The sequence below is a fragment of the Scophthalmus maximus genome, chromosome 10 (genome assembly GCF_022379125.1).
Source record: "Scophthalmus maximus strain ysfricsl-2021 chromosome 10, ASM2237912v1, whole genome shotgun sequence".
Lineage (NCBI taxonomy): Eukaryota > Metazoa > Chordata > Actinopteri > Pleuronectiformes > Scophthalmidae > Scophthalmus > Scophthalmus maximus.
Genome location: NC_061524.1, coordinates 19,791,793 through 19,817,437, shown reverse-complemented (window position 1 = coordinate 19,817,437; position 25,645 = coordinate 19,791,793). Strand labels below are relative to the sequence as shown.

The 25,645-nt window shown below is 48.5% G+C and overlaps 2 protein-coding genes across 10 annotated transcripts; one reads left to right on the top strand and one right to left on the bottom strand.

The window, feature by feature from the left end:
* Positions 1-641: 641 nt before the first annotated feature.
* On the bottom strand, positions 642-8,955 carry dcst1 (DC-STAMP domain containing 1). 5 transcript variants are annotated; one of them, XM_047334941.1, is made up of 16 exons: positions 8,647-8,955; positions 8,347-8,493; positions 8,131-8,205; positions 7,852-7,980; positions 7,643-7,782; positions 7,374-7,545; positions 7,110-7,253; positions 5,820-5,941; positions 5,586-5,743; positions 5,238-5,337; positions 5,047-5,142; positions 4,786-4,912; positions 4,494-4,610; positions 3,996-4,138; positions 983-1,087; positions 642-806 (listed from the first exon to the last, which is right to left on the bottom strand). In XM_047334941.1, exons 1-16 carry the CDS (start codon positions 8,804-8,806, stop codon positions 714-716), a joined length of 2,028 nt encoding a protein of 675 aa, XP_047190897.1. In that variant the 5' UTR covers positions 8,807-8,955; the 3' UTR covers positions 642-713. The 5 variants fall into 5 exon arrangements, with proteins under 5 accessions (XP_047190897.1, XP_047190898.1, XP_047190899.1 ...); XM_047334942.1 differs by having other exon boundaries at positions 5,586-5,740; XM_047334943.1 differs by having other exon boundaries at positions 8,653-8,955.
* Positions 8,956-9,069: 114 nt separating this feature from the next.
* dcst2 (DC-STAMP domain containing 2) lies at positions 9,070-16,596 on the top strand. Of its 5 annotated transcripts, none has more exons than XM_047334939.1 (17): positions 9,070-9,326; positions 9,748-9,998; positions 10,084-10,254; positions 10,341-10,442; positions 10,625-10,819; positions 11,750-11,815; positions 11,912-12,125; positions 12,209-12,366; positions 12,463-12,627; positions 12,716-12,883; positions 13,340-13,440; positions 14,124-14,299; positions 14,467-14,597; positions 15,602-15,695; positions 15,782-15,847; positions 15,943-16,125; positions 16,261-16,596. In XM_047334939.1, the coding sequence occupies exons 1-17, from the start codon at positions 9,268-9,270 to the stop codon at positions 16,295-16,297; spliced, it is 2,337 nt and encodes a 778-aa protein (XP_047190895.1). In that variant the 5' UTR covers positions 9,070-9,267; the 3' UTR covers positions 16,298-16,596. The 5 variants fall into 5 exon arrangements, with proteins under 5 accessions (XP_047190895.1, XP_047190896.1, XP_047190892.1 ...); XM_047334936.1 differs by having other exon boundaries at positions 9,072-9,326; positions 16,256-16,596; XM_047334938.1 differs by lacking the exon at positions 12,209-12,366 and having other exon boundaries at positions 9,072-9,326; positions 11,912-12,145; positions 16,256-16,596.
* Positions 16,597-25,645: the final 9,049 nt, after the last annotated feature.

The window sequence follows — 25,645 nt, the reverse complement described above, 5'->3', positions numbered from 1 at the left end:
CATACAATTTAGTTTTAAAGTTCATCTCTGTTGTTCTGAATCAGAGACGTGTGGAAACGCTGCTGGTCACGTGTCAGAGTGTAAACTCTGGGTTGTGTTTGTTTATTATTGATGACATCATCACATTCATTTCTCTGATTGGACCTCATCAGTCATGACTCAACGTCGCTAACACTTCCTGTCGGCAACACTTCCGTCGGCAACACTTCCGTCGGCAACACTTCCTGTCGGCAACACTTCCTGTCGGCAACACATCCGTCGGCAACATTTCCTGTCGGCAACAGTTCCTGTCGGCAACACTTCTGTCGGCAACACTACCTGTCGGCAACACTTCTGTCGGCAACACTTCCTGCTCTGACTTTTCACTGTTGCTGCTCCTCCTTCAGAGTACTTTTTGTTACGAAGCAACCAGACAATCTACTTCCTGTTTAAACCTGAGTGGTCATGTGACATGTGTGTTTTCAGGTCGTCAGTGTGGGCGGAGCCACTGAGCCCGTTGGTTCCTCTCATGTATCAATACAGAGATAAACATCTGATCCAAACTGTTTCACGTCTGAAGCAAAGGTGGAAAAATGAAGAAATGTTTCCTTTCTTCTTCAAACCACCAGGAGAGAAATATTTTTCCAAAATGAAACACAAACTGAGGAGCAGACGTTTCTTTATTAATGTTTCTGAGGAGCCTGAGGATCCAGATGTTTGTTTCCTGTGCGTCTCTAGCCGGGGTCGTAGTGCGTCTCCGAGTCGGACCCGTCCTGTCCGTGGCGACAACAGAGGTGACGGCCGAACCTGCTCACACACTGAAACACCTGCCGAGAGAAACGTCAGAGAAACATCTGCTCACAAAAACAAGACTCCAGATGTTTATGATGTTTATGATGTTTCAGTTTTACAGCAGAATAAATCAAACAGGTTTATTAACGTATGAAAACTAACTTGACTGTTTCTGTCAAGTCATATGAAAGATGAAACATGAGCGACTCACTGCCTCTGCCCCCCGTCCACGTGTGATGATGCGTTTCCTGTCCATGGAGAAAATGCGTCTCTGGATCTGCAGGTTGTACAGAAATAAAACTCTCCTCTTCTCCCTCTGAGCACAAACACATGGATGTTCACGTCAGACTCATGTTCTCATGTTCACACGTCATGTTCTAATGTTCACATGTTCTCATGTTCACATTTTGTCATGTTCACATGTTCACTTGTTCACATGTTCTCATGTTCACATGTTCTCATGTTCACATGTTCTCATGTTCACATTTTGTCATTTTCACATGTTCACTTGTTCACATGTTCTCATGTTCACATGTTCTCATGTTCTCATGTTCACTTGTTCACATGTTCACATTTTATCATGTTCACATGTTCACTTGTTCACATGTTCACTTGTTCACATGTTCTCATGTTCACATGTTCTCATGTTCTCATGTTCACACGTCATGTTCTAATGTTCACATGTTCTCATGTTCTCATGTTCACTTGTTCACATGTTGTCAAGTTCACATGTTCACTTGTTCACATGTTCTCATGTTCTCATGTTCACTTGTTCACATGTTCACATTTTGTCATGTTCACATGTTCACTTGTTCACATGTTCACATGTTCACTTGTTCACATGTTCTCATGTTCACATGTTCTCATGTTCACTTGTTCACATGTTGTCATGTTCACATGTTCACTTGTTCACATGTTCTCATGTTCACATGTTCTCATGTTCTCATGTTCTCATGTTCACTTGTTCACATGTTGTCATGTTCACATGTTCACTTGTTCACATGTTCTCATGTTCTCGTGTTCTCATGTTCACTTGTTCACATGTTCACATGTTGTCATGTTCACATGTGAACAAGTGAACATGTTCACATGTGAACAAGTGAACATGTTCACATGTTCTCATGTTCTCATGTTCACACGTCATGTTCTAATGTTCACATGTTCTCATGTTCTCATGTTCACTTGTTCACTTGTTCACATGTTCTCATGTTCTCATGTTCACTTGTTCATATGTTCACCTGTTGTCATGTTCACATGTTCACTTGTTCACTTGTTCACATGTTCTCATGTTCTCATGTTCTCATGTTCACTTGTTCACATGTTCACATGTTGTCATGTTCACTTGTTCACACGTTCACTTGTTCACATGTTCACATCTTCACTTGTTCTCATGTTCTCATGTTCACTTGTTGTCATGTTCACTTGTTCTCATGTTCACATGTTCACTTGTTGTTATGTTCACTTGTTCACACGTTCACATGTTCACATGTTCACACGTTCACTTGTTCACATGTTCACACGTTCACTTGTTCACATGTTCTCATGTTCACATGTTCACATCCTCACTTGTTCTCATGTTCTCATTTTCACTTGTTGTCATGTTCACATGTTCTCATGTTCACATGTTCACTTGTTGTCATGTTCACATGTTGTCATGTTCACTTGTTCACACGTTCACTTGTTCACATGTTCACATCTTCACTTGTTCACATGTTCTCATGTTCTCATGTTCACTTGTTGTCATGTTCACATCTTCATTTGTTCACATGTTCTCGTGTTCTCATGTTCACTTGTTGTCATGTTCACATCTTCACTTGTTCACATGTTCACATGTTCTCATGTTCACTTGTTGTCATGTTCACATGTTCACATGTTGTCATGTTCACTTGTTCTCATGTTCACATCTTCACTTGTCATGTTCACTTGTTCACTTGTTCACATGTTCTCATGTTCACTTGTTCACTTGTTCACATGTTCTCATGTTCACTTGTTCACTTGTTCACATGTTCTCATGTTCACTTGTTGTCATGTTCACATGTTGTCATGTTCACTTGTTCTCATGTTCACATCTTCACTTGTCATGCTCACATCTTCACTTGTTCACATGTTCTCATGTTCACAAGTTGTCATGTTCACTTGTTCTCATGTTCTCATGTTCACTTGTTCTCATGTTCACATCTTCACTTGTCATGTTCACTTGTTCACATGTTCTCATGTTCTCATGTTCACTTGTTCTCATGTTCACAAGTTGTCATGTTCACTTGTTCTCATGTTCTCATTTTCACAAGAACATGAGAACAAGTGAACACACACACACACACACACACACAGTAAGACACACACACTGCAACACACACATACATTAACACACACACACACGTTCTCATGTTATAATAATAATAATCGAGTGATATGAAATTATTGATAATGATGTTTTAAGAGTCTTGAAAACAGAAACGTGATCTCTCTCTCTCTCTCTGAATGTCTCTCTACCACAGTCAGCTGTTATAATGCTCTTACACTAATCTGATCTGATCAGATTTACTGTGTGTGTCTGTGTGTGTGTGTTACAGTTAGTGTGCGTGTGTGTGCATGCTTGCATGCGTGTGTCTTACTGTCTGTGTGTGTGTGTTATTGTGTGTGTGTTACTGTATGTGTATGTGTTACTGTGTGTGTGTGTGTATGTTTGTTACTGTACGTGTGTGTGTGTGTGTGTGTGTGTGTTATTGTGTGTGTGTTACTGTATGTGTATGTGTTACTGTGTGTGTGTGCGTGTATGTTTGTTACTGTACGTGTGTGTGTGTGTGTGTGTGTGTGTGTGTATGTATGTGTGTGTGTGTGTGTGTTACTGTATGTGTGTGTGTGTGTGTGTGTGTGTGTGTGTGTTTGTTACTGTACGTGTGTGTGTGTGAGTGTGTGTGTGTGTATGTATGTGTGTGTGTGTGTTACTGTATGTGTGTGTGTGTGTGTGTGTGTGTGTGTGTGTGTTACTGTACGTGTGTGTGTGTGTCTGTGTGTCTTACTGTCTGTGTGTACGTGTGTGTGTGCGTGTGTGTGTGTGTATGTATGTGTGTGTGTGTGTGTGTTACTGTATGTGTGTGTGTGTGTGTTACTGTACGTGTGTGTGTGTGTCTGTGTGTCTTACTGTCTGTGTGTGCGTGTGTGTGTGTGTGTGTGTGTGTTTTTGTGTGTGTTACTGTACGTGTGTGTGTGTGTGTGTGTACCTGAGGGTGGTAGAAGGCAGCGATGACCCGTCGGAGGCGGTTGCTGTAAACCTGAATACAGGTGAACAGCGCCACCAACAGGACACAACACACACAGCTCACATACACACCTGCAGAGAGGGAGGAGGGGGGGGCCACACACCCTGTGGGGGGGACAATCCCATAATTTAATCAATATGAAAGATACTATAACATTTATAAAACAGATGAAATATTAAATAAATTAATCAACTGATGACATCTGTAAGAAGTAAAATACAAGTTATAATAACATGTATTTTAAGGGTTCGTCTTTTTATCATCATTCATCTTCATTTCGTTATACTTTTATTTAAAAACTCAATGTATTATTTTGGTTCCTAAACATTAGAATTGATATATATTATAATATCTTACATTATATATATATATATATGTCAGCTGTATAAATACATGTGCTGGCCCTTTACAGTCTTTCAGGAGTCCATTGTGACCTGTGACCTGTGACCCCTGACCTACCCCGGTTGTGGGTGTGGATATGGAGGTCAGACGAGCTGTTGAAGGCCGACACGGTCTTCCTCAGGAGGCGTGCCATCATGGAGGCCCCACCCACTTTGATGTTCACCTGGTGACTGCCTGCAGAGACGACTTCGTCGTTACCCACAATCCCTCAGTGGTGATGTCATACTGTCACATTTGGGTCAGTGTCAAAAGGATATTAATATTCAGTTTATCTGATCAGATACTCTGTATTGATTATTGTTATTTGATGTTTGACATCTGTGTGTGTGTGGGTGTGTGTGTGTGTTACTGCTCAGGTTGAAGTGGGTCACAGTGTGTCTGCTGACGATGTCCAGAACGTGAACCAGAGAGAAGTCGACAGTGAGCAAGACGACACACAGCAGAGAGACAGACAGCACCTGGAACACACCTGCTGTCTGACACACACACACACACACACACACACACACACACACACACACACACACACACACACACACACAGTGTCTTACAGAGTGATCAGTGTTTGATCAGTTATTGATCGGTGCAGTTTGACCTCAGTTGACCTCACCACCTGTCTCCACTCGTCAGGATGGATCCTCAGACTCCCCGGGTCGATGAACTTCCTCCTCTCCGAGCGAGTCAGCGGCAGCAGGCAGCGCTTCCCCTGAACGCAGCACAGGAAACACATCACACTGAGAGTCACCATGGTGATGATGATGATGATGAAGATGATAATGATGATGAAGATGAAGATGTTACCGCGCCTCTCCTGCGGCTGTCGATCTGTCTAAAGTAGGTGGTGATGTAGACGTTGTCAAAACGAACGTCCCTCCTGTACTGTCTGAGGTAACTGAACGCACTGAGGAAGAGGAGGAGGAGGAACAGGAGGAGGAGGAAGAGGAGAAGAAGGGGGAGGAGGAGGAGGATGAAAGGGATGAAGATGAGGAGGAGGAAGAGGAGAGTGATGTGTGAACATTTAAAATGAAGCTCAGTATCGGTTGTTTTTTTATGTGTCAGACATTTTATCAGATCATTTTCGTCCTCGTCCTCTGAGGGTCTTGACACTTGACCAGGTCCAAGTGACTTGTTGTCATGGCGCCTGGTCACCTGGTGAAGAGGGAGATGAAGGTGAAGGAGAGCAGCAGTTGCAGGACGTCCAGCAGCTTCTCCATCACCGTCGTCAGCTTCTGGAAAGATCTTGTGACCGACTGAGTGAACTGCTCGTCCACCACGACTCCGACCAGCCCTGGCTGCTGCTGCTGCTGCTGCAGGAGGTCACAGGTCACAGTTCACAGGAGGAGTCACACTACTGGACGATGACATCAATGATGTAGTTCTGACCTGCAGGACGAGCTCGGTGCTGAACTGTCTGGACAAACGGTCGACAGAAACATTGAGCTGATCGAACAGCGGACCGAAGTTTCCCTCCACAGGAAGCTGCTCCCTGCACCACGGAGTCATCACTGTGAGGGCGTATACAGACCATCAGTGAGGGCGTTTACAGACCATCAGTGAGGGCATATACAGACCATCAGTGAGGGCGTATACAGAACATCAGTGAAGGCGCATACAGACCATCAGTGAGGGCGTATACAGACCATCAGTGAGGGCGTATACAGACCATCAGTGAGGGCGTATACAGACCATCAGTGAGGGCGTATACAGACCATCAGTGAGGGCGTATACAGACCATCAGTGAGGGCGTTTACAGACCATCAGTGAGGGCATATACAGACCATCAGTGAGGGCGTATACAGAACATCAGTGAAGGCGTTTACAGACCATCAGTGGGGGCGTATACAGACCATCAGTGAGGGCGTTTACAGACCATCAGTGAGGGCGTTTACAGACCATCAGTGAGGGCGTATACAGACCATCAGTGAGGGCGTATACAGACCATCAGTGAGGGCGTATACAGACCATCAGTGAGGGCGTATACAGACCATCAGTGAGGGCGTATACAGACCATCAGTGAGGGCGTATACAGACCATCAGTGAGGGCGTTTACAGACCATCAGTGAGGGCGTATACAGACCATCAATGGGGGCGTATACAGACCATCAGTGAGGGCGTATACAGACCATCAGTGAGGGCGCATACAGACCATCAGTGAGGGCGTTTACAGAACATCAGTGAGGGCGTTTACAGACCATCAGTGGGGGCGTATACAGACCATCAGTGGGGGCGCATACAGACCATCAGTGAGGGCGCATACAGACCATCAGTGAGGGCGTATACAGACCATCAGTGAGGGCGCATACAGACCATCAGTGAGGGCGTATACAGACCATCAGTGGGGGCGTATACAGACCATCAGTGGGGGCGTATACAGACCATCAGTGGAGGCGTATACAGACCATCAGTGGGGGCGTATACAGACCATCAGTGAGGGCGTATACAGACCATCAGTGAGGGCGTATACAGACCATCAGTGAGGGCGTATACAGACCATCAGTGAGGACGTATACAGACCATCAGTGAGGGCGTTTACAGACCATCAGTGAGTATATATAAAGACCATCAGCGACTGTATATAGAGACGATATATGACCATATAAAGAGGATCAGTGACTGTATATAAAGATGATCACTGACTGTATATAAAGACGATCAGGCAGCGTGACCTCTCACCTCTCATGACATCACACAGGAAGTGGAACTTCATGGAGACACACAGGATGTGGTTGATGACGGGGACAGGTATCGCCTCCATACACTCCGCCCACTTGCGTCTGAACCAATCAGAACATCTCTGCACACCCTGGTCCACCACACCTTGACATAAGTATGTGGACAGTTACACATCAGAACGTTGATTTTGATCACATTGTTCTTTTATACTTTTTTTATAAAACTGACTAAACACTTATGGCCTGAACGTCAACAGTAACTCACTGTCGCACTGCATCATGGTCTTTGTAGTGAAGCGCTCCTGCGTGCTGTTGCTGGATGCCGTGCGATGTGGACTGAACCGGCTGTAACCGTACTGAGCTACCACTTCGTCTCTGATGCTCTGAAACGTCCTGCTGACGCTCAGAGCCTCCGACTCCAACCCCTCCTTATCGTCCTGAATGGGAAACAACAGTCACGCCGACAACTTGCCAGGCCCCACCCCCTGGTCATCAGACGCCAATGATGGCTTATAGATGTGCTTCACTTCTCACCCTGAGTTGCTGAGTGATGCGTGTGAACGGCCGCACGGCTTCTTGCCACAGTAACCGGCTGTGATGCACCTGCAGGTCCAGGTTACAGCTGACGGACAGCGCCGCCGCCCGCACGTTCCGCTCCACGTTAGAGACGGGTCCTGTGATGAAATCATGAGACAGCATCAGTGTGTGTGTGTGTGTGTGTGTGTGTGTGTGTGTGCGTTTACCTGTGCAGAGAACAGACAGGATGAACACCATCAGGTACGTTCGGCCACGAGAGCCGAGCATGCTGGGAAACATCAGCAGCACTGAACACCTGAAGGAGGAGGACAACGCCCCGCAAACGACACACACACCTGGAACACACACACACACACACACACACACACACACACGTCAGTCAGCTCTGTGTGTGTGTGTGTGTGTGTGTGTGTGTGTGTGTGTGTGTGTGTGTGTGTGTGTGTCTGTGTTCCAGTACAAAGTGAACAGTGGTGACGTTTCCTCACCGACAAACACGCCTCCTGCTGCCAGCTTCAGGTCAAAGGTCAAAGGGAGACTGTGCGCGATGCCCAGCAATAGAACTGAAGAACAGGAAGTGAACAGGAAGTGTTAACTCATAGAAAATAATCATAATCAATGAATGAGTCAAAATGACACTTACAATAAAAAAGATACACACAGTTTGAATGGTAAATGCTAACAGTGCTAACAGGTGACGTTACCTGTCCCGCTCACGCCTCCACAAAGCGCTCTGAGAGCCAGGTGAGCCAACACCAACTCCTCTGATTGGCTGAACAGGAAGTGATGAATGGCGGGAGGCAGGAAGCTCACGCTGAGCCTCTCCACAGCTGGAACACACACACACACACCTGGATTATGAGGAGGAGGTCTCACACACACACACCTGGATGATGAGGAAGAGGTCACACACGCACACCTGGATGATGAGGAAGAGGTCACACACACACACACACACACACACACACACACACACACACACACACACACACACACACACACACACACACACACACACACACACACACACACACACTTACTGCTGTGCGGAGCTGGACGTCTCCTTGCTCTTCCAGTGTCTCTTATTCGTAGCTGCTGTCTGAATATTAATCTCCACAATGTGTTGACGACATATTGCAGTAGATCCTCGTCCCGATGCTCCATCGCTCCTTCTCTGACGTCAGCAGGAGACACGACGTCACAACGTCACAGCAGCAGAGCCTGACAGCTCTGTGCAACTCGACTAACCTCCCTTCAACTGTGTCAGAGATACAGAACGGTACCTGACAACAGCAGTGAACTTAATGCTGATTGGCTAATTTCTTCTCAGGGTGGCGAAGCCGCCTTTGAACCTGAAGACTCACGAGGCCTCTGATGCTTTGATGTCACACAGTAACGTCACAACACGTCGATGCAGGGGCAGTGAGATGTGTTTCTGTCTGCTCCGGTCGGGACTCGAACCTGCAGTCTCCGGTATGTGACGCCCCAACCACGTGGCCCAAACCCCTGAGTCGTAGCGTCCGTCGCCAGCGCGTCTTGACGTGTCGGGTGATTTTTTTTCTGCTCACGCTGTTGTGAGGACACAGAACCGACAGCTCGTGAAGATATTTACAAAACAACACCTGATGAAAAGTGACATCACAGTCCAGGCGGCAGGAGGCGGAGTCAGACGCACTGTCAGCAGGTAATTGTTCACAGCAGCTTGGCTAGCAGGAAGCTAAAGGTTAACAGGGAGCTAAAGGCTAACAGGAAGTAAAGGTGGGAAGGAGCTAAAGGCTACCAAGAAGCTAAAGCCTAACTGGGAGCTACAGGCTAACAGGGAGCTAAAGGCTAACAGGGAGCTAAAGGCTTATTGGGAGCTAAAGGCTTACATGGAGCTAAAGGCTTACAGGGAGTTAAAGCCTAACAGGGAGCTAAAGGCTTAGGCTATAGGGAGCTACAGGCTAACAGGGAGCTAAAGCCTTATAGGGAGCTAAAGGCTAACATGGAGCTAAAGACTAACAGAAGCTGACTTCCTGATTAGTGGATGTTCGTCTGGAGATTCGCTGTCGGTTCCTTCAGCGAATAGGAAACTTTTTCTGACAGTATCCCCGGTCCCTCCGCAGGTCAGCGGGACAGTCCCGCTGGAAGAGGGTCAAAGGTCACCTGCGTGAGGGGGGTTGGAGCCTGCTGGGGTTCGTGTCGGGGCTGGTGTTGGCGTCTCTGTATGGCATCACCACTCTGTTCGTGCAGACACAGCCTCTGTGGTTTTGCGTGTACGTCACGCTGGGCGTGGCCGTGCCGGCAGCGTTCGGCATGGGCTTGTCGGCCGGCATCCGGGCCAACGTCACGGTGATGCTGCCCTCGCTGTGCTCAGGTGAGTCAGGGTTAGTCAACACTTCCTGGTTACATTTGCTGATCAGCCAATCAAATCGCAGTCCGTGTCTTCTTCTGCTTTTCAGCTCACGGCAGGAACTTCCTCCTCTTCCTGTTCGTGTCCGTGTTGCTGTCCGGTCCTGTCGCCAACACACTGGAAAACACGGAGCGAGCCGCCGCCAGTCTGCTGTGTGGAGCCGAGCTGGCGGCCAATCAGACGCAAGAACTGATGCAGAAGGCCGCCATGCCCCTCTCCTGTAAGACCCGCCCACAATCACTGTCACAGTTTACTCCTGTTACCACGGCCACTAACACTGCTGTGTGTGTTTGTGTGTGTGTGTAGCTGCGTTGGACAGAATCAGAGAGATCAGCTCGAACGCTTATTCCGTCGCAGAAAGAGTCAACAACTTCATCGACACTCTGACCGACAGCGTCCGCCATGTTGGTGAGTGACTCCTCCTCAGGCTTCGCCTCCCACAGAGGGAGTGGTCTATGTGGTTGACGGCGGCGACCCGTCCTTGGTCTGCGGACTTCCTCCTCGTCTATAGATATTAAGTTGTTGTTATTAAATGTAATCATGTTTCGCTCATGTTGTAGCTCATGTGACCTCTGACCTTTGACCCCCAGCTCGGACTCTGAGGAACGTCTATCACTTTCTGTCGGACATCGGGGATATCTGCAACGCCAAGCTGGGCTCTCCGTACAGGAAGTGCCGGTCGGTGTTCGGCGAGGCGCGGGCCGACTGCGTCCGCCTGCTGGGAGACTTCGACTTCCTGTGTGACATCGTGGACGGTTTCCTGCCGCTGTGCAACATCGCCCGCGGTGCGTTCACTGACACCGCATTAGAGAAACGTCTTACTACGCATGATCACGTTCAGAGTTTTCAGTTTATACACAAGACACATCGCAGCATCCTGTCACTTTTTACATCTTTGAAAAGTGAAGGCTTCTTGGTGCAGTGCATGCTGGGAAGTTTCAGTAACGTCCATCAGACTTTTAGTCGACTGATCTTGTGAGTTTTTGTTTCTTCCAACAATGCATCCCTTTCCAACATGTCCTCTGACACAGCGTCGCCTGCTTCCTGACAGTGAAACAACCAATCACAGAGCATCTCTGTGCATGAACTCTGACTCTGATACCTCCGTCCAATCACAACAAGACGTGTTGTTGTTTTGCTGTTGCTGCTGTCACTGTTGCTGCTGTCACTGTTGCTGCTGTCACTGTTGTTGCAGTCGCTGTTGTTGCTGTCATTGTTGATGCAGTTGTTGTTGCAGTTGTTGTTGCTGACGTTAGCGCTGTGACTGTTGTTGTTGTTGTTGTTGTTGTAGCTGTTGCTTTTGCTGTCGTTGTTGCTGTTGTCCTTGTTGCTGTCATTGCTGTTGTTGTTGTTGTTGTTACTGTTGTTGTTGCTGTCGTTAATGCTGTTGCTGCTGTTGCTGTCGTTGTTGTCGTTAATGCTGTCGTTGTTGCTGCTGTCCTTGTTGCTGTCATTGCTGTTGTTGTTACTGTTGTTGTTGTTGCTGTTGCTGTCGTTAATGCTGTTGCTGCTGTTGCTGTCGTTAATGCTGTTGCTGCTGTTGCTGTCGTTAATGCTGTTGTTGTTGTTGCTGCTGTTGTTAATGCTGTCGCTGCTGTTGCTGTCGCTAATGCTGTTGTTGTTGTTGCTGTCGTTAATGCTGTTGCTGCTGTTGTTGTTGCTGCTGTTGGTGTTGCTGTCATTGTTGAGCTTGTGTATTTACTCGTCTCCTCCAGCTGGCGAGCTCTTCTGCATCATCCCATCGTACGTCGCCGACCATCTGAAGAAACGTCTCGCAGCTCGTGGGTTCATCTGTTTGCTTTTTAAAACTTTATTTTACACATTTTTTCATAAACTTTATTAATTTTGCTCCTGACTCCGCCTCCGTCTCCCTCCAGCCGTTGTCGCTGCATTTGAGCAAATGAAGCGCGAGTTTGAGTTCAACCTCTCGACCTCAGCAACCTTTGACCTGGACGCCAACAGCAGTAGCTCCGTGCACCAGGTGTCCCAGGACGTCATGGAGGAGGTGTCGTCCGACCTGCAGCTGTTCCACACGCTCAGTCAGCCGCTGAAGTACGGCGGCCTCGTCCTGCTCGCCTGGTCCTTCCTGAGGTCAGAGATCACCGCATCAGGTGTGATGATGAGTTGTGAGTGGGCACTACTCACCGTGTGTGTGTGTATGTGTGTGCGCGCAGGGCGGTTCAGTACAGACGTCGATATTGTCGTGAGCGCGACTTTGACAACGTCTACATCACTTCCCAGTTTGAAGAGGTCGACCAACAGGTGACCTCAGGGGGCGGAGTCTCTGTCCTGCCACTCAACCGCAGAGAAGCCAAGACTTACATCACACCACGTCAGTACCTGTGTGTGTGTGTATGTGTATGTGTGACAATGTAAAGCTTGTACCTGTTTGGCTGCCGTTGCATGACGTCACCGTCCTGTCGTCCAGTGTCGTTGCAGCTGTCGAGCAGAGAGTGGCGGGCAGTGCTGGTGGGCGTGGCTTCGGTCCTCAGGTACCTTGTGGTGGGCGTCCTGCTGGTGGCGCTGGACTTCCTGGTGTTCTGGGTCCTGGATCAGGTGCATCACCAGCTGACTGAGGACGTGGTGGCCCGAGGTGAGACCGGACGTCTGGTATGAATGTGACTGTGATGTCATCGTTGGTCAGAGTGAGGGTAACCGTGGTCACCGTGCCATCCCGTCAGCTCCGGTCACCGTGGCGGTGCTGGTGAACGGGTCGGGGTTCGCTTCGGACATCTTCAGGGACTTGGTGGCATCGTTCAACGTCCTGCAGGGAGGGAACGTCACAGTGATCAGCAGGAAATGTCTGCTGCGGCCAGCAGAGCCGAACTACAGCACGTGTTTCATCCTGGGTGAGGGAGTGACATCAGACAGGAAGTGACATCACACTGATCAACATGTGGAGCTGAAACAAACAGTCAATCAATCAATCAATCGACAGAAAATGACCATTACAACAGTTTTATCTTCTGACATAGGCTCGGAGGTCTGTCAAACAGACATCACTGCCACCTCACTCACTGATTGGTGGATGGGGTTGAGCTTCTCAGCTGTTTAAACCAGTGTGTGTGTGTGTGTGTAAATATATATATATATGCATTTGTTTACTCCCTAGTATCAGCATCAGACCCAAACATTCATTTGTTTAGTTTCCACTGGTGTCGTAGTTCTGGTTTTCCTGGTTCTACTGGTTTTCCTGGTTCCACTGGTTCTACTGGTTCCAATGGATCTGGTTCTACTGGTTTTCCTGGTTTTGGTTCCACTGGTTCTACTGGTTCTGGTTCCACTGGTTCCACTCTGTGTCGCAGGCTTCCTGCTGGGCCTGGCGCTGCTCGTCTCTCTGTCCGGAGGCTTCGTCCAACGCTGCCGGCGACTCGTCTGCTCTTCTTATCATCCAGAGACAGAACTGGTACACAAACACAAACACACACACACACACACACACACACACACACACACACACACACACACACACACACACACACACACACACACACACACACAGAGACAGACAGACAGACAGACAGACAGACAGACAGACGCAGGTGCCTCAGAGAACAGAGGTAAACCAGCTGTTATGGGTTAAAGGTCAAACTCACTGAGGCTGAAGAATGTGAAGAATTTGCAGAATTCAGGTCTGAACTGATCCACCACATAACTGAGACCTGAACCACTAGAGACCTGATCCACCAAAGACCTGAATGACCAGTGACCAGAGACCTGAACCACTAGAGACCTGATCCACCAAGGACCTGAACCACCAGAGACCTGAGACCTGAGACCAGAGACCAGAGGTCTGAGACCTGAGACCTGAGACCAGAGACCAGAGACCAGAGACCAGAGACCAGAGACCAGAGACCTGAGACCAGAGACCAGAGACCAGAGACCTGAGACCTGTCATAAACAACGTCATGACGTCAGTTCTGGATGATGTTTGTTGTTGATGCAACTATTGAAGTTTCATCTGAAATTGCATTCTCTGTTGAACCAAACAGGTCCAAGTCTGTAAATGAAAACCTGCTGATTGTTTGAGGAGGAAAGTGAAACATGAAGCTGAAAAGTCCTTGTTGTTGTTGCTCATGTTTTCATCAGGAGAGGATTCAGTTCCTCCGTCAGCACATCCTGGATCAGAGGAGGGCGGAGGGAGGGACCCTGAGGAAGGCGGTCGCCAGGAGCCTGGCTGACCGAGGAGGAGGAGGAGGAGGAGGAAGAGGAGGAGGAGGAGGAGGAGGAGGAGGAGGAAGTCGCCTTCGAACACTCCTGCTGAGGTACAAACACGCACATTTTACTATATAAACATACTGTTTATAAATGTCCACGTGTCGCTGATCCTCGACATCAGCACCAGTTAGATACGGCGTTCCCCAGGGTTCAGTGTTGGGACCACATCTATTCATTAGATCATCAGTGTGTATTGTGTGTGTATGTGTGTCAGGTCACCTGGAGGAGTTCGCCTGTCTCACCTGCTGGGCCTGTCGTCAGCCGTCACCTGTCTGGCCTGTGGCGAGGAGGCGAGGTCCGAGGAGGATAACAACATGGTCGCCTGTGACGTCCCACGGTGCACAGGTCAGACAATGACACATTCCACCTTCTGCCCCCCAGAGGCAGAGAGCTGCAAATACACCTCCACCGGGGGGTTTAACCCCAAACAGTCAATAGTCCGGGCTGGCCCCCTGAGCTCCGCTCGCTGACCGACACAAGGAGGAGGAGGAGGAGGAGGAGCTAAAAACTCCAGAATGACGGATGAGTCATCCAACAGCTGACAGTGTTTTACAGGAAGTGAAAAGAGTGATCACGCACTCATGTGACCACATTCTGCGGCTCGTTCAGGAAACAGCACTTCTGCTGAGTGACTCATTCAAGGTTCCTTATGTCTCTTCTCTTTGAGGCGAAACATGCTTCAGTCTGTCCGGACCGACAGGGCGTCAGGGTTAGGGGGAACGTGATGAAACGTCAGTGACGAGCTGGACGACGCTCTGTTGTTCACAATCTGGGACCCTCCCTCACTCGGCCTCCAGTGAAACCAAGAGGTGGTCAGGGGCCACAACGCCCTCTTTTCACATTCCAGGATCCGCTCCAAAATGTCAGGGATTCTTCCCTGGGTCAGGCCCCACCCCTCCACAAGATGTCATGGAGACCCTGCAGACAGACAGACAGGCAGACAGGCAGGCAGACAGACAGGCCTAAAGATCAATTACAACTCTAGTCATCAGGAGCTTTTATATTCAGAGAAGTTGTTTCTTATCTGATACGGAGACAAATAAATTCCTCCAGTGTGTGTGTGTGCTGAGGGTGTGTCCCGCTGCTCTGTTGTTGACTCAGCCGTCGTCAGGCAGATAACAGACATTAACTGTAGCTGAGCGCTGACCTGAGGCCAGGCTTTCCCCTCAGACCGGTTCAGTTAACCCTTCAGCCTCCTTGTGTCCTGAAACAATAACTTCCTTGGTGGAGGTGACGATAAATCTGCTCCGTGTCTATATATATATACGTATATACATATACGTATATATATAGTGTAATATTCCACATCCTGACGTTCTGACGAGCGGCGGCTGTCTCTTGTTTTCCAGGCCTGTACTGTCGGACGTGTTTCCACAGTTTGGGAAACACGTGTGTCGTCTGTATGCGACCTCTGACCTTCCAGGAAGACGGCGAGGAGGAGCTGTGAGTTTTTCCTGTTGCAGTCTATCAGTGTCATATCACGTACATAGAGTAGTTTAAGTTTGAACGATTCCTTCTCACATGTACAGTCGCCTGAACCTCGTCCACACTCAGACACACACGACTACACACGCTCCAAAAAGCCTGCGGTGCCAGTAGGTGGCGATAAAGTCGACGTCGACGACACGTCAAATACCAGAGAAGAACATCTGCCTGAGGTTGAATCGGTTTCTAAACTGATCTTCCTCAGAGACTCCAGCGACGACGAGCAGCTGAGTCTGTGGTCCGCAGCTCTGGACTCGCCTCGCATCACCGACCCACGAGCTAGGACTCTGATGAGGAGGAGGATCTCCACGGCGACCAGCCAAGCGCCGGCTGAGCGCTCCGACGTCGAAGTCGGTGTGAAGGACCAGGACGTTGACTCTGAGCTCAGGTATGACAGGAGCTGGACTTTATCTTAATGGATTATCTGAACATTAATACTGATTCATTGTTGTTGACCAAAGAAACGTGTAAATAAAAACACTCAAACGACTCTGTTTTCCCACTCTGGCTGCCGTCAGTGAAGCAGACATGATGTACCAAACCGGATCAGACGAGTCTGACAGCGACGCCTCCTTCTACTCCACCTCCTCGCCAAAACTCGCCAGACGCCAGGACGAGGCCCTCGTCACAGTCCTCATACATAGACCAGACGCTCGCCAAACCCTCCAGGACCCACCAGAAACCTCCGTGAGCCCCTAAGACCGACCAGGAGCCTCCTAGACCCCTTTGAAACCTCCAGGAGCCTCCTAGACCCCTTTAAAACCTCCAGGAGCCCCCAGTGCCCAGGACCCTGAAGCAGAGATGTCTGTTGTTCTGAGTAGAGATTTCACTTTGTGATTAAAGTTGTACGAACATGAAATGAAACGGCGGATTCTGAATTATTTAACCGCAATCCAGGGGTTGTGTCAAGGTTGTATGATTCATAAATAACATTAGCATCCGGGGCGACGCACAAACTTCTGTCTCCAGAGGTGAAAACACCACCAATCTAAACTCTGGCTCCTACTGACGTTAGCATGCTAACAGCTAGCGCCCGGCCTGTCGTGGCCAGAGACCGTCACCACCACCACCACCACCACCGCCTGCACCTGACCCATGTGTTCATGAGTGTTCATGTGTGTTCATGAGTGTTCATAATTGTTCATGTGTGTTCATGAGTGTTCATAAGTGTTCATGTGTGTTCATGAGTGTTCATGAGTGTTCATGAGTGTTCATGTGTGTTCATGAGTGTTCATGTGTGTTCATGAGTGTTCATGAGTGTTCATGAGTGTTCATGTGTGTTCATGAGTGTTCATGTGTTTTCATGAGTGTTCATGAGTGTTCATGAGTGTTCATGTGTGTTCATGAGTGTTCATAAGTGTTCATGTGTGTTCATGAGTGTTCATGAGTGTTCATGAGTGTTCATGTGTGTTCATGAGTGTTCATGTGTGTTCATGAGTGTTCATGAGTGTTCATGAGTGTTCATGAGTGTTCATGTGTGTTCATGAGTGTTCATGTGTTTTCATGAGTGTTCATGAGTGTTCATGAGTGTTCATGTGTGTTCATGAGTGTTCATAAGTGTTCATGTCTGTTCATGTCTGTTCATGTGTGTTCATGAGTGTTCATGTGTGTTCATGTGTGTTCATGAATGTTCATGGCGTCATGCAGGAGCCTGAGCAGGGTTAGGGCGTGGCAGAATATAAACAGCCAATAGAAATGCAGAGGCTCTTCTGACAATAGGTCACGTGTGGTCCTGGTTATCAGCTCACCCACCTGATTCATTTGTTGGCTCTAGCCTTTAGCTTAGCATGTAGCCTCGTCCCCTCTCCCTACGCCGTCCACTTAGATCAGAAGTGAGCTCGATCGTCACAGAGAGAGGTCTGCTGTTGTGAGGGCGCCGTCCGCCATCTTGATCTCCGAGCTGTGCCTGCGGCCACAACAACAAGGAAGTGATTGGTTGTACAGTTGCTTCGTGTTTCATGTTTCCTTTTTGAAAATATGAAATGTGGATCAATTGCGAAAGAAGAGGGGAACCTGCGTCGATGATTCACAGATATAGTGATGAGTTGTTTTTGAAACCAGTTTAATCTCCATTTTGATTCGTCATCGAAAAGTTGTCTGAGTTTGAACCAGTGACTCAGGGGACATCAGCTGGTCCGAGATTCAGAATCAGGACCGGGATCATGAACAGGACCAGGACCAGGATCAGGATAATGACCAGGACCAGGATCATGACCAGGATCAGGATCAGGGCCAGGATCAGGATAATGACCATGATCAGGACCAGGATCAGGATCAGGATAATGACCAGGACCAGGATCAGGATAATGACCAGGACCAGGATCATGACCAGGATCAGGATCAGGGCCAGGGCCAGGATCAGGATAATGACCATGATCAGGACCAGGACCAGGATCAGGATAATGACCAGGACCAGGATCATGACCAGGATCAGGATCAGGGCCAGGGCCAGGATCAGGATAATGACCATGATCAGGACCAGGACCAGGATCAGGATAATGACCAGGACCAGGATCATGACCAGGATCAGGATCAGGATCAGGGCCAGGGCCAGGGCCAGGACCAGGATCATGACCAGGATCAGGATCAGGATCAGGGCCAGGGCCAGGGCCAGGGCCAGGACCAGGATCATGACCAGGATCAGGATCAGGATCAGGGCCAGGATCAGGATAATGACCATGATCAGGACCAGGATCAGGACCAGGATCAGGATCAGGATCCGGATCAGGAGTGTCCTCACAACTGTAGAGAGACAAACGTGTGTGTGTGTGTGTGTGTGTGTGTGTGTGTGTGCGCAGTGGGAGGACCCAGTGGCTCTCGACAGGAAGCTGTGTGAACTCCGTCACTCTCTCTCCGTCTCTCGTGTCTCTCGTGTGTGTTTTTTCTCCCGCAGCTTCTCGGCGACCACACCTGAACAAATGGCGACCAAGGTAAGAGACGAGCCGACTCACAGCTGATCGATCACGTGTCGACCAGCTGTGATCGGACCGGCGGGGGGGAATCTGACGTGTCTGGTGAAGTGAAGTGAAGTTCAAACTATTCGGTCAAAACCCAGAGGAAACCAACGGACCTGTGTCCACATACTTCTGGCCACTCCGCCCTCCGCCTCTGCTTCAGATTCCATTAGTTGGAAACTCGTCAGAGAAATAGTGACAGAGATAACGAGACAGTGAATCAATGCAGCCAAATACACACTGTGTATCCATGTACACATAAACAGTACTGCACTGCTACTACTACCAGTACTCACTGATACATGTCTCATTACACGAAGTTTACATGAGTAAAAATACTACAACGTTAATGTACTACAAAGTCCTGTGTTATTATCAGCTTCATGTGGTTACAGTACCACAGTAAAATGACCTCAGATCCACTCAGTCCAATCACTGGTTGTCCACATGGGGCTCGCAGCCCCTCAGGTGTTTCCAGGTGTTTCCAGGTGTCTCTCCTGAGGAGACGGACAGGAAGCTCAGATCAGTGCTGGTCGTTCTTCTGGAGGTTTCTCCTGCAGCTGAGCCACAGGGACCCTCGGTACATCAGGGACCCTCGGTACATCAGGGACCCTCGGTGCATCAGGGGCCCTCGGTACATCAGGGACCCTCGGTGCATCAGGGGCCCTCGGTACATCAGGGGCCCTCGGTACATCAGGGAGTCTGGATGTCAGGATAACAGGACGCCGAGGCGTCAGGGCGTCAGGACGCGGGGACGTCCAGCTCGATGATGAGTCCTGGGTTTTCCTCTCTTCCTCTTTTAAGACTCACAGAGACACTGATATGTTGTGTCTCTGCAGGCGAACTTGGTTTTCTCTGACTGGTGGTGTGTGTCCATTCAGGTCCAGTCAGATTCAGTCAGGTCCTGTCAGGTCCAGTTATTTAGTCATGTCCAGTCAGATCCATTCAGGTCCAGTCAGGTCCCGTCAGGTCCAGTTAGTTAGTCATGTCCAGTCAGTTCCAGTTAGTTAATCATGTCCAGTCAGATCCATTCAGGTCCAGTCAGGTCCCGTCAGGTCCAGTTAGTTAGTCATGTCCAGTCAGATCCAGTCATGTCCAGTCAGGTCCAGTTAGTTAGTCATGTCCAGTCAGTTCCAGTTAGTTAATCATGTCCAGTCAGATCCATTCAGGTCCAGTCAGGTCCCGTCAGGTCCAGTTAGTTAGTCATGTCCAGTCAGATCCAGTCATGTCCAGTCAGGTCCAGTTAGTTAGTCATGTCCAGTCAGGTCCAGTTAGTTAATCATGTCCAGTCAGATCCATTCAGATCCATTCAGGTCCAGTCAGGTCCAGTTAGATCCAGTCAGATCCAGTCAGATCCAGTCATGTCCAGTCAGTTCCAGTTAGTTAGTCATGTCCAGTCAGATCCATTCAGGTCCAGTCAGGTCCCGTCAGGTCCAGTTAGTTAGTCATGTCCAGTCAGATCCATTCAGATCCAGTCAGGTCCCGTCAGGTCCAGTTAGTTAGTCATGTCCAGTCAGATCCAGTCATGTCCAGTCAGGTCCAGTTAGTTAGTCATGTCCAGTCAGTTCCAGTTAGTTAATCATGTCCAGTCAGATCCATTCAGGTCCAGTCAGGTCCCGTCAGGTCCAGTTAGTTAGTCATGTCCAGTCAGATCCAGTCATGTCCAGTCAGGTCCAGTTAGTTAGTCATGTCCAGTCAGGTCCAGTTAGTTAATCATGTCCAGTCAGATCCATTCAGATCCATTCAGGTCCAGTCAGGTCCAGTTAGATCCAGTCAGATCCAGTCAGATCCAGTCATGTCCAGTCAGTTCCAGTTCGTTAGTCATGTCCAGTCAGATCCATTCAGGTCCAGTCAGGTCCCGTCAGGTCCAGTTAGTTAGTCATGTCCAGTCAGATCCATTCAGATCCAGTCAGGTCCCGTCAGGTCCAGTTAGTTAGTCATGTCCAGTCAGATCCAGTCAGATCCAGTCATGTCCAGTCAGTTCCAGTTAGTTAGTCATGTCCAGTCAGATCCATTCAGGTCCAGTCAGGTCCCGTCAGGTCCAGTTAGTTAGTCATGTCCAGTCAGGTCCATTCAGATCCAGTCAGGTCCCGTCAGGTCCAGTTAGTTAGTCATGTCCAGTCAGATCCAGTCATGTCCAGTCATGTCCAGTCAGTTCCAGTTAGTTAGTCATGTCCAGTCAGATCCATTCAGGTCCAGTCAGGTCCCGTCAGGTCCAGTTAGTTAGTCATGTCCAGTCAGGTCCATTCAGATCCAGTCAGGTCCCGTCAGGTCCAGTTAGTTAGTCATGTCCAGTCAGATCCAGTCATGTCCAGTCAGGTCCAGTCAGGTCCAGTTAGTTAGTCATGTCCAGTCAGGTCCAGTCAGATCCAGTCACATCCAGTCACATCCAGTCAGATCCAGTTAGTTAGTCATGTCCAGTCAGGTCCAGTCAGATCCAGTCACATCCAGTCAGATCCAGTCATGTCCAGTCAGGTCCATTCAGGTCCAGTCAGGTCCCGTCAGGTCCAGTTAGTTAGTCATGTCCAGTCAGATCCATTCAGATCCAGTCAGGTCCAGTTAGATCCAGTCAGATCCAGTCAGATCCAGTCATGTCCAGTCAGTTCCAGTTAGTTAGTTATGTCCAGTCAGATCCATTCAGGTCCAGTCAGGTCACGTCAGGTCCAGTTAGTTAGTCATGTCCAGTCAGGTCCATTCAGATCCAGTCAGGTCCCATCAGGTCCAGTTAGTTAGTCATGTCCAGTCAGATCCAGTCATGTCCAGTCATGTCCAGTCAGTTCCAGTTAGTTAGTCATGTCCAGTCAGATCCAGTCATGTCCAGTCAGGTCCAGTCAGGTCCAGTTAGTTAGTCATGTCCAGTCATGTCCAGTCAGGTCCAGTCAGATCCAGTCACATCCAGTCACATCCAGTCACATCCAGTCAGATCCAGTTAGTTAGTCATGTCCAGTCAGGTCCAGTCAGATCCAGTCACATCCAGTCAGATCCAGTCATGTCCAGTCAGGTCCCGTCAGGTCCAGTTAGTTAGTCATGTCCAGTCAGATCCATTCAGATCCAGTCAGGTCCCGTCAGGTCCAGTTAGTTAGTCATGTCCAGTCAGATCAAGTCAGATCCAGTCATGTCCAGTCAGATCCAGTCAGATCCAGTCAGATCCAGTCATGTCCAGTCAGGTCCAGTTAGTTATTCATGTCCAGTCAGATCCAGTCAGATCCAGTCATGTCCAGTCAGGTCCAGTCAGGTCCAGTTAGTTAGTCATGTCCAGTCAGGTCCAGTCAGATCCAGTCATTTCCAGTCAGGTCCAGTTAGTTAGTCATGTCCAGTCAGGTCAAGTCAGATCCAGTCATTTCCAGTCAGGTCCAGTTAGTTAGTCATGTCCAGTCAGGTCCAGTCATGTCCAGTCAGGTCCAGTTAGTTAGTCATGTCCAGTCAGGTCCAGTCAGGTCCAGTCATGTCCAGTCATGTCCAGTCATATCCAGTCAGGTCCAGTCAGATCCAGTCATGTCCAGTCAGGTCCAGTCATGTCCAGTCAGGTCCAGTCAGGTCCAGTCAGATCCAGTCATGTCCAGTCAGGTCCAGTCATGTCCAGTCAGGTCCAGTCAGGTCCAGTCAGGTCCAGTGTCTGGATACTTTTCTCAGTGAAGAGCTCTTTGAAATAATTTTGTGAAAGTTTCTAAAACTCAGTTTTCACTTTGGTGTCTGTCCCATTATGCTAACATTCAGGAGGCGGGGCTTATATTATGTTATACACTGCAGCCAGACACCAGGGGGCAAATCATGATGACGTCACAGTCTTGACTGAACTAAAGACTGAAACATGACGACATGTTGATTAGATGAACCTCAGTGGTTCTGTTGAGTGGAGCGGAGCCGCTCAGCAGCCGCCGCCCTCTTTCACAAGCGCAGCCAGTCCTCAGAGAGCAGCTCAACCTGAAAACACACCACACATCTGTCTGTGGTGGTTTGTGTCTGTTGACTCCGTGACCCTCCTTTAACTAACACACCAGCAGCTGGTGTGATAACAGACCCAGGCATTCTGGGAACTGTAGTTCTGAGTGTGACCCCTGACATCATCGCTCACTCACAGGTTCATAAAACAAACGTCCTCTTTCTCCCTGCGACACGTGAGAGCCTGGTGGATCTTCTGTGATTATTGATTATTGGTTATTGACCAGCAGCAGCTGACTCTGTGCTCTTGTCCAGTTGTCAGATCTGGAGCTGGCCATCAACACGCTGGTCACCGAGTTCCATAAAGCTGCGGACGACGCGCCGACCATGAACACAACCCAGTTCCAGACCATGATCTCCAAACAGCTGCCGGGATTCGCCAAGGTAAACATCATGACATCACAGCTCCGCCTCCAAAATGTTTCAAATTTAATTTCATCATCAAGAAGGAAAGCTTCCTTTTTATATGAGCTGTTTGATTTGTAGATTTATTTAGCTTTTGCTCCTGTAAGCTTTAGCTCCTGTTAGCCTCTGGTGTTAGCTTTAGCTGCTTTTAGCTTCTTCTCTTAGTTTCTCCTGTTAGCTTTAGCTCCTGTTAGCCTCTGGTGTTAGCTTTAGCTGCTTTTAGCTTCTTCTCATAGTTTCTCCTGTTAGCTTTAGCTCCTGTTAGCCTCTCCTATTAGCTTTAGCTGCTTTAGCTTCTTCTCTTAGTTTCTCTTGTTAGCTTTATCTCTGTTAGCTTTAGCTCCTGTTAGCCTCTCCTATTAGCTTTAGCTGCTTTTAGCTTCTTCTCTTAGTTCCTCTTGTTAGCTTTATCTCTGTTAGCTTTAGCTCCTGTTAGCCTCTCCTGTTAGCTTTAGCTGCTTTTAGCTTCTTCTCTTAGTTTCTCCTGTTTGCTCTAGCTCTGTTAGCTTTAGCGTTTGTTAGCTTCTCCTGTTAGCTTTAGCTCCTGTAAGCCTGTCCTGTTAGCTTTTGCTGCTTTTAGCTTCTCCTCTTAGTTTCTCCTGTTAGCTTTAGCTTTGTTAGCTTTAGCACCTGTTAGCTCTCATCCTGTTAGCTTTAGCTCCTGTCAGCTTCTCCTGTTAGCTTTAGCTGCTGTTAGCTTCTCCTCTTAGTTTCTCCTGTTAGCGTCTCTGACACAAATTACATGATGCTCTGACTTTCTGTCTTGTTTGGATTAATGATTCATGGATCATATATGATTTTTTTTTTTAAATAATTTTTATTTATGAACGTCCTTTTTTAAAGGCTCATAAAAAACAACAACAGTCAATTAATTTGTAAATGAATCTATAAACGTCAATTTTTTATTGTTAAAATGAGCTTCATTGAGTCATGAGCTCACGAGCTTCCCGTTTCCCCGTGCTGATTGGCCGAGTGCAGATGGTGGAAGGCGACCAGGGTCTGACTCAGGTTCTGGACCAGATGGGCGTTCAGGGCGGCGAGAACATCTCCTTCGAGAACCTCTGGACACTGATCAACAAACAGGCCGTTCAGCTGTTCAAAGCCTCGCACAAGGAGAACACCAACTGCGGCTGCCTGCTGCAGTGAGCGACCTGCGGCGGCGGCCTACAGTGACCTAGTGACCTGCGGCGGCGACCTGCGGCAGCCTGCAGTGACCTGCAGTGACCTGCGGGGGCGACCTGTGTTTTTACCTAGTTTAAATGTTATAAAGTTTTCTTTAACTTCCTTTAAACGCAGTTTCTACTGTTTATTTCGCACCAAATTTTCTCTCAAATCTTTGTTTACGTCTGACGACCTGATGAATATGATCAATAATTCTGTTTGGTGCTGTTTTGATACGAAACGTCTGAGGAGTGTTTTTCACATTAAACCTCTGATTATCTCACACGTATGTTTCCTTTGTGAATAAATACACCAACACAGCACAATACATAAGCCCCGCCCCCTGGTGTCTGGCTGCAGTACAGGTCATGAGCCCCGCCCTCTTGTGTCTTATAAACTGTACTGATCACACTGCTTTTCATAGCAGTTATTGGATGAGAGCATGTATGGGCGGGGCCTCAATAACACAGCTCCACTCCACAATCACAGATACACACAGACTTTATCACATATGAACTGTGTGTGTATATATATACTTTTAATATGATTAGCAGTGCTCCCTAAATTTCACCAGCATGTTTCCTGCAATACAAGAGGAAACAAAACTTTAGATCATGTTTACACAAACATCGCAGGAGCCTACACCACGACCCCCCTCCCCCACCTGGGACAGTCAGACCACCTTTCTTTGTTCCTCATCCCCAAGTACTCCCCACTCATCCAACGTGTGAAGCCATCAGTGACAACCATAAAAGTGTGGCCAGCGGGGACAGACTCTTTACTTCAGGACAAGTTCCATCATACAGACTGGAGTATGTTTGCTTCTCAGGCTACCTGTGGCTCTCACACAGATATTGACACCTACACCTCTTCTGTGCTGGACTATATCAACACCACCGTCGGCAGTGTTACAACATGGAAACAGATCACCACGTACCCAAATCAGAAACCGTGGATGAACAAGGAGGTGCGGCTCCTGCTGAAGGCCCGTAACATCGCCTTCAGATCAGGCGATGCACTGGCCTACAGCATATCCAGGGCAAACCTGAGGAGGGGCATCATCAAGGCCAAGCACTGCTACAAGCTTAAGGTAGAGGAACACTTCTCCAACTCCGACCCCAGACGCACGTGGCAGGGCATCCAGGCCATCAGTGATTATAAACCCAGCAACTCCACCCCGATAACCACAGATGTCTCCTTCCTGAATGAGCTAAATCACTTCTATGCTCGTTTCGATAGAGACAACAGGGAGACGCAGACCACGACCAGACCCCCTGCAGACGAGCACCCCCTCTCACTCACCTCCTCAGACGTTCATGCTGCACTGAGCCAGATCAACGTTCGAAAGGCTGCTGGTCCAGACGGTACCCCCGGGCGCGTGCTTAGAGGATGTGCAGAGCAGCTCACTGGGGTCTTTACAGACATTTTCAACCTGTCCCTCGCCCA

What these genes read in the sequence shown, in the direction of transcription:
- dcst2 (XM_047334936.1), top strand. Translation starts at nt 9,268, where the DNA reads ATGAAAAGTGACATCACAGTCCAGGCGGCAGGAGGCGGAGTCAGACGC. An exon ending in GTCAGACGCACTGTCAGCAG is followed by an intron (nt 9,327 to 9,747) that starts GTAATTGTTCAC and finishes GTCCCTCCGCAG; the next exon opens with GTCAGCGGGACAGTCCCGCT. An exon ending in GCTGTGCAACATCGCCCGCG is followed by an intron (nt 10,820 to 11,749) that starts GTGCGTTCACTG and finishes CGTCTCCTCCAG; the next exon opens with CTGGCGAGCTCTTCTGCATC.
- dcst1 (XM_047334941.1), bottom strand. Translation starts at nt 8,806, where the DNA reads ATGGAGCATCGGGACGAGGATCTACTGCAATATGTCGTCAACACATTG. An exon ending in GTGTGTGTGTGTGTGTGTGT is followed by an intron (nt 8,494 to 8,646) that starts GTGTGTGTGTGT and finishes CTCATAATCCAG; the next exon opens with GTGTGTGTGTGTGTGTTCCA. An exon ending in TGGAGGCGTGAGCGGGACAG is followed by an intron (nt 8,206 to 8,346) that starts GTAACGTCACCT and finishes CCTGTTCTTCAG; the next exon opens with TTCTATTGCTGGGCATCGCG.